This window comes from Artibeus jamaicensis, unplaced genomic scaffold (assembly GCF_021234435.1).
Source record: "Artibeus jamaicensis isolate MK-2021 breed Jamaican fruit bat unplaced genomic scaffold, CSHL_Jam_final contig_388, whole genome shotgun sequence".
NCBI lineage: Eukaryota > Metazoa > Chordata > Mammalia > Chiroptera > Phyllostomidae > Artibeus > Artibeus jamaicensis.
The window spans coordinates 6,767,439-6,782,221 of NW_026521813.1; the positions used below are offsets into that span (position 1 = coordinate 6,767,439).

Here is a 14,783-nt window from a genome sequence, read left to right on the forward strand (position 1 = left end):
CTGAATCTGTGGAGTAATTGTTAGCAGGCTAATGAGGTATACCTAAAGTTGATGAGAAGTCTGAAATGGGAACTGTGTGTTTTACTAATAATACAGGTTGGAATTTTTTATTAGAGTCCAAATATAAGCCTGATTAAATGCCCTTTTGCCCGGCTTTTCTTGTAAGTGTTTTTGAAAGTATTGAATACACAGTTTGTGCATTAGCTACAGAACATATTCTATAATGCATGCCTTATTCTCCCTTCAAAAAACAAATTTTGTTGGTGCAAAAATTTTCATAATATCCCATTGTTGAAATGATAGTAAAGTAAATGGAAAACCATTAAAACAACAACAACAAAAAATCCTTTCAGGACTAGAACTCATGTTTAAAACGAAATACATCTTTAAGATATACAAATCAATTCAGTGGTAATTAAAGTTATTTACACCATTAGAAGAAGAGGTAGGCTTACCAGTAGCTATAATTTATTCATGGATAGACATATGATATTTTCTATTTAATAATTATTTATGGGTGGCTCTCAATTTATTTACATTTACGTTTATTTAATGTTTGCATTAATGAGGTTGCTCTAAGAATATCTATTCTAAGATTGTAATACCTATGAAATATCTATGTGTGAAATAGGTGGAAAACATGGTAACAGAGTCATCTACTAAAAATACATGGATCCGATGTTGGGTATATGTATGTGCCACTTGGAGAGTTTGCCTTTTTCAGACACACTTTGTTTGAAAATACATTTCTCCTGATAAACATGCAATTTAGGCATTGGTTAAGAGTTTGCCTAAGAAAATAAAATCATAATTCTTTCTTGATAATTACTAGGAAAATAAAAGTCAGCTAGTTTATCATGTGTATAATCACCTGGATATCCAGGGACACTGAATAATAGAGTCACCCTTCGGACTGCTCTCCATTGTATCTTCTCGGTGCACCTTGAATCATGGAAAAGAGGACTGTGAAAGGATGACGTAATTGTGGTTGCCGAACATCGCAAGAGTAACTGCCTCTTTTCGATTGATGATACTGGGTTTGCTCATGTCCCCATCAGCAGCACCGTATGCTTTTAGTCTTCGGGTACACTGCAAAGCAAAATGCGATTGTAATTACCACACAATAATTTTTCTAATTTACATTCATTCAGAATATTTACAGTTTATTAGCTGTGGCTGGCATCTTACTCACTCTGCACGACTGTAGCTATCTGGCTACCTCTTTGAAGATGGGTAGCATTCCTACTGCCAGAAAACCAAAATTATCAATGAGTTGCATTTTCACTGCTTATCTGATGAACTTTTAACAGTCTTACCACATTTGTTAGTCACATATTCCCTTACCATTGGCACCCTGTGGACACTCAGCTTCCACATAAAATGGACAATGGCTGGTGTCAAAAAAGGTCATGTTTGTTACTTCTGGGTCACTGAACTTCTCTGTCTCTGCCTTAGTTTCCATACCTATACAAGAGATAAAGTGATACTTGCACAAGGTTTGTAACAGTGAAAATTGAGATAATGGATGCAGTCATGTTAAAATTGTAAAACATAATATAAACAAAAGGTAATCTCCCAATCTTAACTTGAAAAATAAAGGAAGAAAATATTTGAATACAGTAAGAGAACTTGGAAAAGTTTCATCATGTTTTATTTGTAGGAAAGTTAGCCCCCATTCTTTGGGCGGAGGAGAGACAAAATCAGGAAATGACTGTTTATGAAAAGAGACAGAAAAAAAGTTTTAAAAAAATATTTGAAGCATTCAAGATGCATTTTCAGGCCTGGATGGTGATACCTCTAGGGTTTAACTGCTTAAATAGAGGTGGGATAGATACAAACTAGCTCAGCAACAGCACCTGGAGAAAGAGACTGTCACATCTAAAATAAGGAGAAAAGGCGAAATTAGAGCAGCTGTGGTTATGTATTTTCTAGTCTCTTTCTCTTCCACGTTTTCCCAATTTCTTCACAAATTGTTGTTAATTGATTGTGTTACCTTTTGAGTTGAAAAATACAGACCCCTCCCTGCACACGTCCCGTAGATAGGGATTGAGGAAGCAAGGAGGGATGGGAGAGAAATCAGAACTAAGTCAATACCCCAGTGATTGTACGCTAGAAGCGTGTTGCTGTACAACAATATCGCCCTGGAGCCTCTTTATTTGTTTATCAATGAACATCCTACAGCGTCCCCGAGATGTAGGTCAGGCTCATTGGAAACAGGAGTCGCCGATCACATGCAGCCTTCATTTGTTTCCAGACCGGGTGCGCTGCTGATACCCGCACAGTGGAGTGCGCCTGAGTCACAAGAGAGGAGACACCTGTGCCTTAGGGACGCAGGTGAAGTTCCATCTACCTCCCGGAGACTTTCCCTAGTGTTTTTCCACCCCCTCAGCCACTCACTGCTCATCCCCATCTTCCCTGCCGTCGTGGACCTGAGCTCCTCTGTTTAACTGGTGCTTTTCCCGCCCTCTCCCTGCTTGGCACCTCAGCTGAAGACCCAGGGCTCCAAACAACTGGGCATGCCTAATAACCAGGGAAGGCTTGAGCTGCAAGAAGAAAGCGTTTGCACCTTCTGTGCTCCCCTCCCCTCTGCAGCTGTCTCCTGCCAGTCAGGCTATCCGACGTGCAGCTCGGCCCAATGAAGACCCGCGGCCTTCGCGAAGGCCCCGCCTCTCATGGCACACCACCAATGAATGGTTGGCAGAGGTGGGACGTATTCTGTTCCCGCCTCTCCAGTTAAGGCTGCTTGTGTGAGCTGGGATCGGCGCTAGCGAGGGACGACGGAAGGGACGGGCAGGTGTGGGCTCTGGGCCGCGCAGCCGGACCGCGCGAGTCGCAGGTGCACGGTGTATGGGCCAGTGAGGACGCACGGAGATACCCTCGCCGCGGCGTAGGCGGAGCAGCGCGGGAGCCAGGCGCTGCCCCGCGACCCTGCGTCCGAGCGAGCGGAACCTTGCGCTTCGCCCGTGGACTGTCCGAAGTCCGCGCTATGGAAGAGGAGAAATACTTGCCTGAGCTGATGGCAGAGAAAGATAGCCTGGATCCATCTTTTGTGCATGCATCGCGCCTTTTGGCGGAAGGTAGGACTTATCTCCCGAGACGGGCACAGACCTCTGGCCGCCCATCTCACCCGCGGCTTGGTTAGGAGAGTGAAGTTGGGGAGGGACGCCTGTCTCCTTCGCAGAAACTGTCACCCTGAAGATGCTGGCTTCAGAGCTCCGGGCGGACGGAGCTCGTTTTCAGGGCGAGCAGCAATGCTCCTTCTCTACGTTTTAATTTGGGGAAGACTAAAGCTAGGAGATCGGAAGGCAGTGGTGATGTGACCTGTTAGGATGATTCGTAGGAAACCATAAAGTATAACGCGGTTTACAGGGATATTTCCACTTCGCAGAGGGAAGGGAAATCAGTTTGGAAGTAAATGGTGATCAGTGTAGTGTTCAAAGAGCTTCTTGCTACATATCAGCATTTTTTAAATCTTTTTTGCTGCATATGGGAATTGATGTTGATACTCTTTAGTCTAATTACAGCCTCCCCTATGAAAAGTCTTAGAATCACCCTAGATTAAACTATCACGTTCTTCTATATTTTTGAGTGTGGCAGAGGCTAAAGTGCTTATCAATTTATTTGAAGTGTGATAATTGGTTTACTCTGAGAGTTACTGGTCCCTGGGAACACTCTGCAATTGATCAGCTGTTTTACCAAGTGTGCATTTTCTGTTGTGTACTTGGAATTTAAAAGGAGACTTAATTCCCAGAACATGTATGTCTTGTCTTTTGCGTGGCTTTGAAAGGTTGTTTAAACACACACACAAACTTTATGACAGAAATATTAACCAAAATTATTCCACTTGCCTTAAAATAAAGCTAACTGCTAAAGATATGATATCTGTGGTAATCAACACATGCCTTTAAAAAAACTTCAGACTTTTCTGATGAGTGCTTCATTAATAATGAATTGTTACATCATTAAATGGACTATAATGCAATTTTGTAGCTGAGGTGGTAATGGACTTATCTGTAGTAAAACTAAAAGTGACAACTTCCTCTTTGTCAGCCCTTCAGAGTTAAGAGAAATGTTTTCTTTATGGAGACTTAGTTGTACATGGAAGGAAAAATTCAGATCTTCCATGTGTGATTCAAATATCACTAGGTTTATTTAAACATTTTTATTGATGGGTTATTATTTATAATAACAATAAAGTATACATTTTTCCCATTTTGCATGCTAAACAGTTAAAAGATTTATAATCAAAATATTGAATTTGTGAAACAACTAAACTGTTTTTCAAAAAACAAGTTAGTTTTGGAGAGGATTTGGGAAAGTAAAATGAAATTATGCTTACTACTTTCTTGGTTACTGATTTTAAAAAAATAGAAATTAAAGTTGAAAAGTAAAGCCAATTAAAAAAATAAATTCTCTAGTTTATTAAAAACAAAGGTAACTACATAAAATAATGAGTATTGAAAATTAATGAGTTATCAAGTGCTTAGGATTGTTCAAAATAATTAAAAATTCAACTAAGCCTTCAAAATTGTTTACTTCATTGTATTTTCCCAGAAGTGTCTTTATTTAGCTGGTAATGCCTTTAAAATGAAAAGAAATTACTAATTGGTCATTTTCTGTGACCTGCTCATTGGTGTTCTCTTTGGGACAGCAGGCTCAATGATTAATTCATCTTTCACTAATGAGAGTTAGTGTACTTTTGAAGACTGCCAAGCTAAAAAAATGCATGTGAGAAACTCTTAATAGAGTACAGAGTATTCTGTTGTTGATGAAACAGCAGTGTCTGCACCTGGTTCCTTAATATTTTATCTTTCCCAGGAACTTGATTTCTTGATACATAGCAACATGCTCAGATGTTCCTTGTAATTTGTTTTTTCCCCAGTAGGGGGAAGTATGTGCTGCTTTTGTAAAGCCTTAGGAGGAAAAAGCTCCTAAATAGAGAGAAAAGCATCTAAGTAAGAAACAAAGAGAGATGTCCAAATTTCAGAGAAAGCATAATAAGGAGAAGATAATGAAATAGGTGATTATAATAATCTTGAGTTTTATAAAGAGATGTGCAAAAGGTACTTAAGGTTTAAATTCTCTGATTGCACTTGAAGAAGCTCTTTATATGGGTTTATTAAAAAGTATAAGGTATGTGTGCTTTGGAATCTTTGATAAATATTAATGTACACTTTACATTATAGACATTTCATTATTTTTTAAACAGCTGTTTGCCAAGATTTCCAGGTTTTTGTTCGAATGTTTCTAGGAGAGTATTGTTGAGGTGATTTTATTTCTCATACCTGGAAGTGCACTGATTGAAGGCAGTGGCTATAAATAAACCTGACATAGATATTCATTTGGAAGGAAGATGCACACTGAAGTACATTTCAGTCAGTACTGTGCAGACAGTCTCAAGACTGAGTGAGTAATAAAAATGATCCAGATGATTCAGTTCTTCAGAATGATTTTTTCCAGAAGCTAACATCTATAAGGGGAGTGATATAAACCAATGAGCTTTCACAATGATTTATTTTGCTATTTTGATTGGTGATAGATACAAATTAGTGCTCATTGACTGTTTTGTTTAAAATTGAAGGCCCTGGGGTTTAAAGTAATAGTTTTTTAGTTATTTTGTCATTTTTAGTGGGGTTTGTTTTATTTCACTTGTTTCTACTGTTTTCAGTATGTGTGATTCTAAGAAAGCTAATGGACGAGCCCAACCATTTTATGTATTTGACTTTTAGTTAGAAAATATCTTGAATAATATTGTTTGATGACTGTTTGTAATATGTTTGATTAATCAAAATAATGATTTTCCTGTGATTATACTATTGTTATCTATTCATTGTGGATGGTGCTTTTGAATGTGATAAAACAGCAAACTCAGCATGAACCTAAAAGTTCCATTTAGCCTCTGAATTTGCTTGCCAGATGAAATTAGATGATGTTATTTATATCTCTGCTACTTCTGGGAAGTGCACTAAACTTGAATCCAGATACCTGGACTCTAATTCCACTTTTGCCTAAACTGAATCTTGATAAGCTTCCCTTCTCTGGGCCCAGTTTCCTTGTCTCTGAAATGAAGGAGTTAGACCAGATGATCTATATGTTTCTTTGTGATCCTAATTAAGTCCGGGACTACTGCTGATGCAAGGAATGGTGTTTGTGTATTCAGAATACCAAAATCAATGGTTGAACATTTTTGAAACTTTAAAAAACGTCTTCCTAGATTAATGATTAATAATACATTTATTATTCTATAGTATAATTTGTGGCATATACATTATTTTGGCCACTGGGGACAGATTTATGTTCTTAAGTCTATTGAACTATTATGAAGGCTTAGAGCTAAATATATATATATATATATATATATATATATATGCAGGGAAATTTCTTGTTTGCAGTCAGGCATGTCTGTCTGTTGACAGACATAGATCTGTTCAAGTTTATAGATTCAATTATGGTGATTCCATGTCTTTAGGAGGATTAATAAATTCTTGTCCAGTTGAGTCTGTTTTGGGTTGGCAAGACTTCCTAACCTACATTCTTCACAAATATTGGTAGGTTCATCATTGTTTTGGTTGACTCATCATATGATGAAGTCAAGGATTGCCAAATATCCCAACAGTTTAAATGTTAAGAAAAACACATCAAAAATTCTAGGTGCTATTTTTGAATTTAAGTGAAAAGCTTGGCCATTTATCTAGGATTGGCATCTCTGCTGCAGATATAGATGAGTTTTTAAAACCACACAAGAAATGGGGGAGTTAACATTACAAATAACTTATTTGTAGTGACTTAATTATATTTAGGTTCTTAATAAGGATCATTTTTTAAATTTAGATTGTCTTCCTTAAAATAGTTTCTGTAAAGCATGGTGAGTTCTTAAGTGAATGAAAGTTACTGGTATAGTGTCTAAAATCAGCTTCTGATAAAAAATAGTATTCATGAGGATTTTCCTTTGACTAATGTAATCTCTTTTATATTCCTCTCAATATATTTGGGTAATCTTATTCATGTTTCTTAAAGAAAAAACAAAAATGGCAGATAAACTAAATTCAAGGTTTAATTTCGATCTATAATTAAGATACATTTACAATATTATAGAAAATTTTGCATACGCAAACAAAACACTCAGCATAGATTGGCCACATTTCTGCCTGTTGTTCAATTTCCTCTGATTCTCAGTTTCTTCATCTGTAAAACAGGAAAAGTAAAATCTACCAGTTGTGATTATATTAAGGTTAAAAATGCTGTTTCTGACAACATAGGCAGTATTTTATAGAAATACAAATAGAATTTTTATTTATATATAAGAAAAACATAAGCAGAAATTATAGAAATACAAGATGATGCTTTCAAGATTTTTTTTTAACATTTTAATGGCATTGTGGACTCGACCTTAGCTTGCAGCTTGGTTTTGTAAGGAAATAAACACTGCCTTACTTTTGAATTACTGCTGAGTGAAATTTGAACTCATAAACCAAACTATGAAATAAATTATCTTATGAAAAAAATGTTTCTAGTGAGGGTTTTTAAAATAACTTGTTCCCTTAGTCACTGGGTATTTGTCGTTGTTTTACTTGAGCTTGATTAACTCTGGACCTGTGTCTTTAAGGGTAATTGTAAACCTCCTAGGCCTCTGCAGAAATCCATATGTCCTTCCCTCCGGGCAGCTGTTTTCTTGGGGGAGATGGATATATACTTTCTGATGCTCTTCAACTTCCTACCATCTAAAAACTTCCATACTCTTTCCTATTGTCTTTCATGCTCAGGAGATGAAATGTTTCTTTTTTGTTCAAGGCTAACTCGTTCACCCACCCATTTAAAAAAATGTTCCCGATCTTCTCCAGACTTTTTCTATAGTTGCATCTTTTCTTAGTATCTCCAACTTCTTCCTCCCTGTCCACTCTTGTAGCAGTCTGTAAACATGTTCCAATCTAAATAATTTAGAAAATAGAATTCTTGTTTCACTTGCCCAAAGTAATAAAAACCATCTTTCTTGACATTTATCCTCTCTCATTTCTTTCAACTTTTGGATCATATTAGTGTATACTAAGCTGCCTTGTTTCTCAATTTACCTCTTTAAAACTCCAGCGTGACCTCTGTTCTCATCAGAAAACCAGTGGCCCTGATGACAGAATCGTCTCCTAATTGCCAAATCCAATAAATTTTTTCTGACTTCTCATCAGGTCTCTTGGCTACATTTTCATTGTTGATCTTCTTCCAGGTTTTTTTGGCTTTTGTCTTGCCTGACTGACACACTATGCTATCAGAGTGATCCATTCAAAATTAAGTGTGACCATGTCAAACTTTGTATTCTCTCTGAGCAGGTTTTCTCTGACACCATGCTCGCAGAGGGAGAGGGGGCATCACCTTGATATTTCCAGGTGGAGTGAAAGTCCAGGTGCCCCTCTAGGGATCCATTGATACCACGCCAGCCAGGAAGGGAGGAGAGGACTGGGAGCGCTCATTCCTACTGGAACCTGCTGAAAATTCCGGCAGGAATGAGACTTCTGATCCCCCATGGCTTGAAGGGAGAAGGGTGGCTTGTTACTGTTCACAAGGATGGAAGTCCAGGATCTCCACATGATCACTGACACTGAAGGAGGCCTCCTTACTGTGTGTGGACACAAAGTCCCCATTCCCCATTCAGTCTCAGCTCTGATTCCAGCCAGAGGGGAAAAGGGTGCCTCTCTGCAGTTGGGTGAGGTGGGAAGTCTCTACTCCCTGTTTAACCTTTCTTGACAGGGGTGAGCATGAGATGCCTTTTGTTTGTTTGTTTGTTTGTTTGTTTTTCCTGTGTTGTTTAGCTGGAGAGGTATGTTGGTTGCTAAATGTTTTCTGCTTTGCTAGGGTGCCCTTTTTTCTAGTCCTTCTGCCAGAAGGAGCAGGCTTTCCTTGAGGCTTTTGTTTATTTTATTTTTTGTCTGCTTCTATTGATGTTTATGGATTGCCAGCTTTTCCAATACCCACTTTCGCATAAATGAGGCACAAGAAAAAACTAGGGAAACCACTGCCCTGCTGTTCCTGGGTCTTGTGGTACCCAGGTAGCCTGCATTCTTCTTTGTAATCTGTGGTTTATTGACTATAATATCCCCATCCCATTTATTTCTGTGTCTTAATTTATTTCTTTATGACATTTTTCTTGGGAGTGTATGCTAGGCCTTGTACATTAATATCTCATTAACAAGATGTGTAAGAATGAGCGTAACTAGGATAAATCTATATTAATGGGCACCTATTTTTCACTTTATCTAATTTCAAGAGACTTTGTGATATGGTAACTGAGAGTGGGAACAAAGTGATGGCTGATCATTATTTCTAGTTTCTGTTGATGTGTACAATTTACATTGAAGCTTTTTGTTCCCACAGGAGCTTTGAAAGGAAGTTTTGCAGGTTGTTTTTAGAAATCCATGGAAATAAGTCTATCACGTCACCAGCTTTTCTTATGCCCTGATTTGTTGGAACACCTAATTTGATCTCTTTTGTCTGAATATATATATATATATATATATATATATATATATTCATAAATAAAAATATATATTCATATATATATTCATATATAAAAAATATATATATTTTAGTTGGCATTATATTCTGATGCCAGTTTGTTTTTTAAAGCTATATCAATATAAAATTTAATATAGTCATAGATTGAAATATGATCCCTTTTTCTTATAAAATGGCGAATTTCATTAAAATAAGCATGGTATGGAAATAGATTTTTTAAAAAATGAGTAGTAGGTAATGGCTGATTTTCCATATTAATCTTTGCAAACACGCATGTTGTTATATGACATTTTTTTCTCAAGTGGAGAATCCTGAAATGATTGATGTTTTATTGGTTAAAAACTTGAAGTCTTAGCCAAGCATCACTGCTCCATCATTATTCACTATTGTGGAAAAGAAATCATTTGTAGCACATCCTCCTTTTTTTACTTTCACTTTGCAAACACTACTTTCAAAAAGATTTTGTTGCAGAGAGAGAGAGCAAATGTTCCAGAACATCCAAATGACCAATTTTTAGGCCATTCACTATCCTTATAGTTTAGAGACAGTTGGGAGGTAAATGTTGATGGGCTAGGACTGCACTGTATCTGACTATAGCAGGCATGCCCTTGAATGTGTGTTGCTGATACCTGGCTGGAGTATGTGCTCTTGGTATATGAAGGTATCAGATGTTTTATTTATTGGTTTCTAAGTAACTTGGGGGAGTCAACATTACACATAAGATAAAAATAATATGGAGTGGTAGGGTCTCCTGAATTTCATACATTGATGATTTCCTGGGAATTCAGAAAAGGTTATGACTCTTCTTGGCCATTGTAATCATAGAGTCTTCATCATCATCATCATCATCATCATTTTCAATATTGTCAACATTAATTGAGAAATTACTCTTTGTCAGGCGCTGTACTTAATGCTTTGCATGCATTACCACACTCAATCCATCCACCAGTCCAATGAGATAGTTATTAGCATTATCTTTGCTTGACAAATGAGAAAATTAAGACTTGAAGAAGTTAATTTATCTCAAGTCACAGGTCAAATGCATTACAAAGCTGGAACTGGGCTTTCTCCCTCACAGAGGCCAGGTGTAACCATTACGTCATACTGCTTCTGCAGAGGAGCCACAAGTTGAGTTAGGCTTTGAAGGAAGGCTAGGTATTAATATGCAAAGTTTGTCTAGGAGATCAGCATGGTTGTGACCATCAACTTCTAAAATATGTTCCTGAATGCAAGTATTAGATGAATTATTACACAATATTGTTAATAAATACACTATGTAAAAGGTAAGTGCATTTATAAATAGAGAAATTTACCTAAGTACAAAATTGGGTTAAGGATGATCAAGAAAGCTTAACTTTTCCATTTGTCTTATATTGACTTTTTTTCTAAGGGAACTTGATGATCAAGTGGCAAGGAACATTGCAGGCTTTTCTTTTTTTTTTTTTTGGATCCATAAGAGATTGGAGAACTTTGTGTGATTTGCAGAAGCATTTTTCTTCCCCATGTTTTTTTCCAGAGAGCTGCTTATTTACTGCCTTCTTCTAGGAAAGAAAGAACAACTATAGGTCCTCTCTTGTGCCTTGAGGCAACGCTGGCTTCGTTTAAAAATGGGAAGTGAGCAGATTTCACATGTGGTCAGAAACAGAATTTGGCAACATAGCTTGATCCAAATGTCATCTACAGGTTCTGAGGTCTTAGGATCTAGTAACTTTGAAACAGATTGGTTGGTATTATTACACAGTTGTCAGAAATGGCACAATCGATGCCCAGTTTATTTAAAGCATTAAAAATTAGATATTACATTTCTAATAGAAAAGCAAAATCAATGTGTCTTCTCTAGCATGTAGATATTTTTTTGCAGATTCATAGAATTATATATCAGAAAATGATTCATCCTGACTACAGTTCAGGAGAGGGAGCCTCTGTGACAGAAATTCAGTAAAGAGAATGAAGTAGAAAACTTTAGTTAATTTTCAGAAGAAAAAGATGATTAAATGAATAACTATTTTAACAGAATATACATTCTGGCTCAGGTCCTTACATTATACCTAAAAAGTCAGCTAATGTTGTATCTATTTTATGGGAAAGAAAACAGAGGCAGATTGGAGGGTAGCATGATCAATGTGGTTTTTTTTAAACAATAAATTAGATGTTAGGTAAACATCCAATATGAAAGTGTCAAGGAGTGACCATTAAACACTGAAACATTAAAAAATATTGAAGAATCTTATTTGTTTAAGATCTTTGAAAAAACTTATTAAAAAACATTTTTATTTATTTATTTATAGAGAAGGGGGGGAAGGAGAAACAGTGGGAGAGAAACATCAATGTGTGGTTGCCTCTCATGGGTCCCCTGCTGGGAACTGGCCTGCAACCCAGGCATGTGCCCTGACTGGGAATCGAACCAGCAGCCCTTTGCTTCACAGGCCCGTGCTCAATCCACTAAGCTACACCAGCTGGGGCATGAAAAAACTTTTAGAAAAGTTAAATACCTGTTACCACAGTGTACTGTTTCTTTTAAAGTAATTTTTTCCAGGAAATTTAAGGAATTTGATTTTTTTAGAAATTTGATTTATTTGCAGCAATATAGTCATTGTATAATAGAAGCCAGTAGATGACTAAATACTAAATGAATATATTACTACATATTTAGGCATGTAGATATTATAAATGGAGAAATTTAAGTGATTGCTATTTTGAATTAAAGAACATTCATGTCTTCAGAGAATCTAAATTTTTCTTTTTTCGAATGCAAAAACCAGAAGCTGCTTTTTCTCTTTCCAAGGTCTGTCAGAAGAGGGGGTCTTTAAGGAATTGTGTGGAGATGAAAGAACATTTGGTGTGCTGAAGGCAGATGGCACTTTATTAAATAATATTGTTTTGGAATGGTCTTCCAGAAGATAGATGGCTATGCATTAAGCTAGTATTCTGAAATTAGTTACAAGATTTGAAATTATATCATATCCATATAAGGAAAATCTGGTAGAATAAAGCAGTATGATGATTAAAAAAACACTTAATAGAATTATAGGAGATGATAAGCATTTGGAATGAGTTGCAATAAGCCAAATGGTTTCTCTTTGAGTAAAATAAGTGAAAGGTGTGTGTTTGTGTTAAGCGTGTGCTAAACATAGGTAGTCAATGAAAACCAGTAGAGGCTCGGTTCAGTTGCTTCTTAGTGCTCTGTGTGGCTGAGAGGTATACAAGGTCTGGTACAAATGATACCCCTTATTATTACTAAATCATAAGCATGTAATTCTGTAACATAACAAAGTCACACTCAAGGACACCATATGGCATTTTAGGTGAAATGTTCCAATTAAAAGTATAAATTATTGTACCCATATCACTATCCTACCAACCATACGCAAGAAGGCGTTACTTTTGCTGGGCCGTGTTTTGGTTGAGGAGAAGGAGAAAATAGCTGCAGTCAATTATATAAACAATTTTCATAGGATCTGCAAAATGCAAAAATAATAAGGAAAGTTTTGGGAAGTCTCAGGGAGGGCACCTAAAAAGTCTACAGAGATTATGGGAAGTTTCAACAGTAAGGGGCATGTTAGTTGAGATCTAACAGAAGTCAGTGAAGAAGGGGCTGTAATTAAGGAGAATTATACATGTGTACAGCAAACAACATCTCTAAAGCCTGGAAAGGAAAAAAACCATGTGTTTAAATAGGTAGAAGTTAAGCGTGATACTGTGATTTATAATAAGAAATATATATTTGGTCTCCTTCCCTGTTTCTGGCACAGAAACCTTAAAACCCTTGGAGCTTCCTAAGTGCTGGGACCTATGACGTGTCTTTTTATGTTAATGACGTGGCTTTTATACTCAACCTAAGAATTGGGGCTAGTTGCCTTTATAACTGGCCATGCAATTAAAGGGTTGTAACTCTTTAGTACCGTTCCCCCAATCTCCAGGACGGGGAGAGGGGCCGAAGGTTGAATTAGCTGCCAATGGCTAAATCGTTGAATAAAATGTGCCTTTGTAATGAAGAACCCTATGAAAACCCAAAAGGACTGGGTTCAGACATCTTCCTAGTTGGTGGAATGAGTTTTAGGAGCAGTTGAAGCACAGAGCACGGAAGCTCTGTGTTTTCTTCCACCCTGTACCCCATTCATTTCTTTCATCTGTTTGTTACCGAGAAACGTCCTTTGTAATAAACAGGTAATCTAATAAATGTTATCATGAGTTTTGTGAGCTGCTCTAGGAAATTAATGAAACCCTAGGAGAAGGGTGTGGAACCTCTAGATTAGTAGCCACTTGCTTAGAATTTTGGGTAAAAACCTGCATTTGCAATTGGCCTCTGAAGTGAAAAGAAGGTGTTTTGGAACCCCAATTTATAGCTAGTTAGTCAGAAACAGAGATGACATGTTGGCTTGCAACTTGCTTCTAAAGTGATTCATGGGAGCAGGCTTGTAGAACTGAATCCTTAACCAGTGGAATGTTATGCTGTTTTCGGGTAGGTAGTCATAGAATTTGGTTGACTTCTTGGACATCCTGCTGGTGTCTGAGAATTGCTATTGTTTGGGACCTGCCCCCACACATACCTTTGGGTCCAGGAACCCAAAGATTAAGTGTGTTTCAAAAATACACGGAAAGAGAAAGCATCAAGAGTAAGTGTGTCTAAAGAGAATGGTAGATGCTTATCACACATATCTTTTCAACTTGTTAAAAAGTTTGGACTTTTATGCCAAAAGCAATGGTAAATCATTTGAAGGTTTTAAAAGAGGGCAATTTGATACTAGAATTTTCTTTAAAGCATAATGTAACTGCAGTACTCAGGAAGGATTTGACAGATAATGAGATGCCGGCAGACCATCAGATGGCTAGCAGTCCAAGAGAGAATTTGTGGTGACATGAATTTAAATAATGAGAGAGCAGATGGGAAGAAGTAGAGAGAGATAATAGAAATTTAGCAAATGAAATGTAAGAAATTATATTGGATAGAGAGGGTGGAAAATAAAGGGCTATTGTCTAGGATGCTCTTGGTAATTGGTTTAATGGTGGTGTCAGTTACTGAGAAGAATTAAAAGGTGGCTAATGCTGAGGTCAGTTGAATATTCACAGAAAGGCATGTGGGGTGTGGAAGTAAAAAGGCAGGTGAAGAGTTGGGTCAGGGGAAAGGTCTGTTCCACAGGTAATGGTTTAGGTTTCATTGGCAGGTAGGTGATACATGACCTTGGGAGAAGATGAGTTCACCCATGGACAGTGTATGGAGAGCAACAGGAGGGAGATTTAGGATAAAACCCTGATGAATGTCAGCATTTAAGGGGAAG

The 14,783-nt window shown here is 37.1% G+C and overlaps 1 protein-coding gene across 4 annotated transcripts in view; it reads left to right on the forward strand.

The window, feature by feature from the left end:
- Positions 1-2,790: 2,790 nt before the first annotated feature.
- The window catches only part of KHDRBS2 (KH RNA binding domain containing, signal transduction associated 2), a 569,275-nt gene continuing 557,282 nt past the window's right edge, over positions 2,791-14,783 (forward strand). For all 4 annotated transcript variants that reach the window (XR_008391564.1, XM_053665007.1, XM_053665009.1 and 1 more), the window contains exon 1: positions 2,791-3,077. Coding sequence is in view for 3 of the 4 variants with exons in the window: in XM_053665007.1 (XP_053520982.1) it covers positions 2,987-3,077 (91 nt within the window). In the remaining variant the exon portion in view is untranslated. The remainder of the gene's footprint in view (positions 3,078-14,783) is intronic.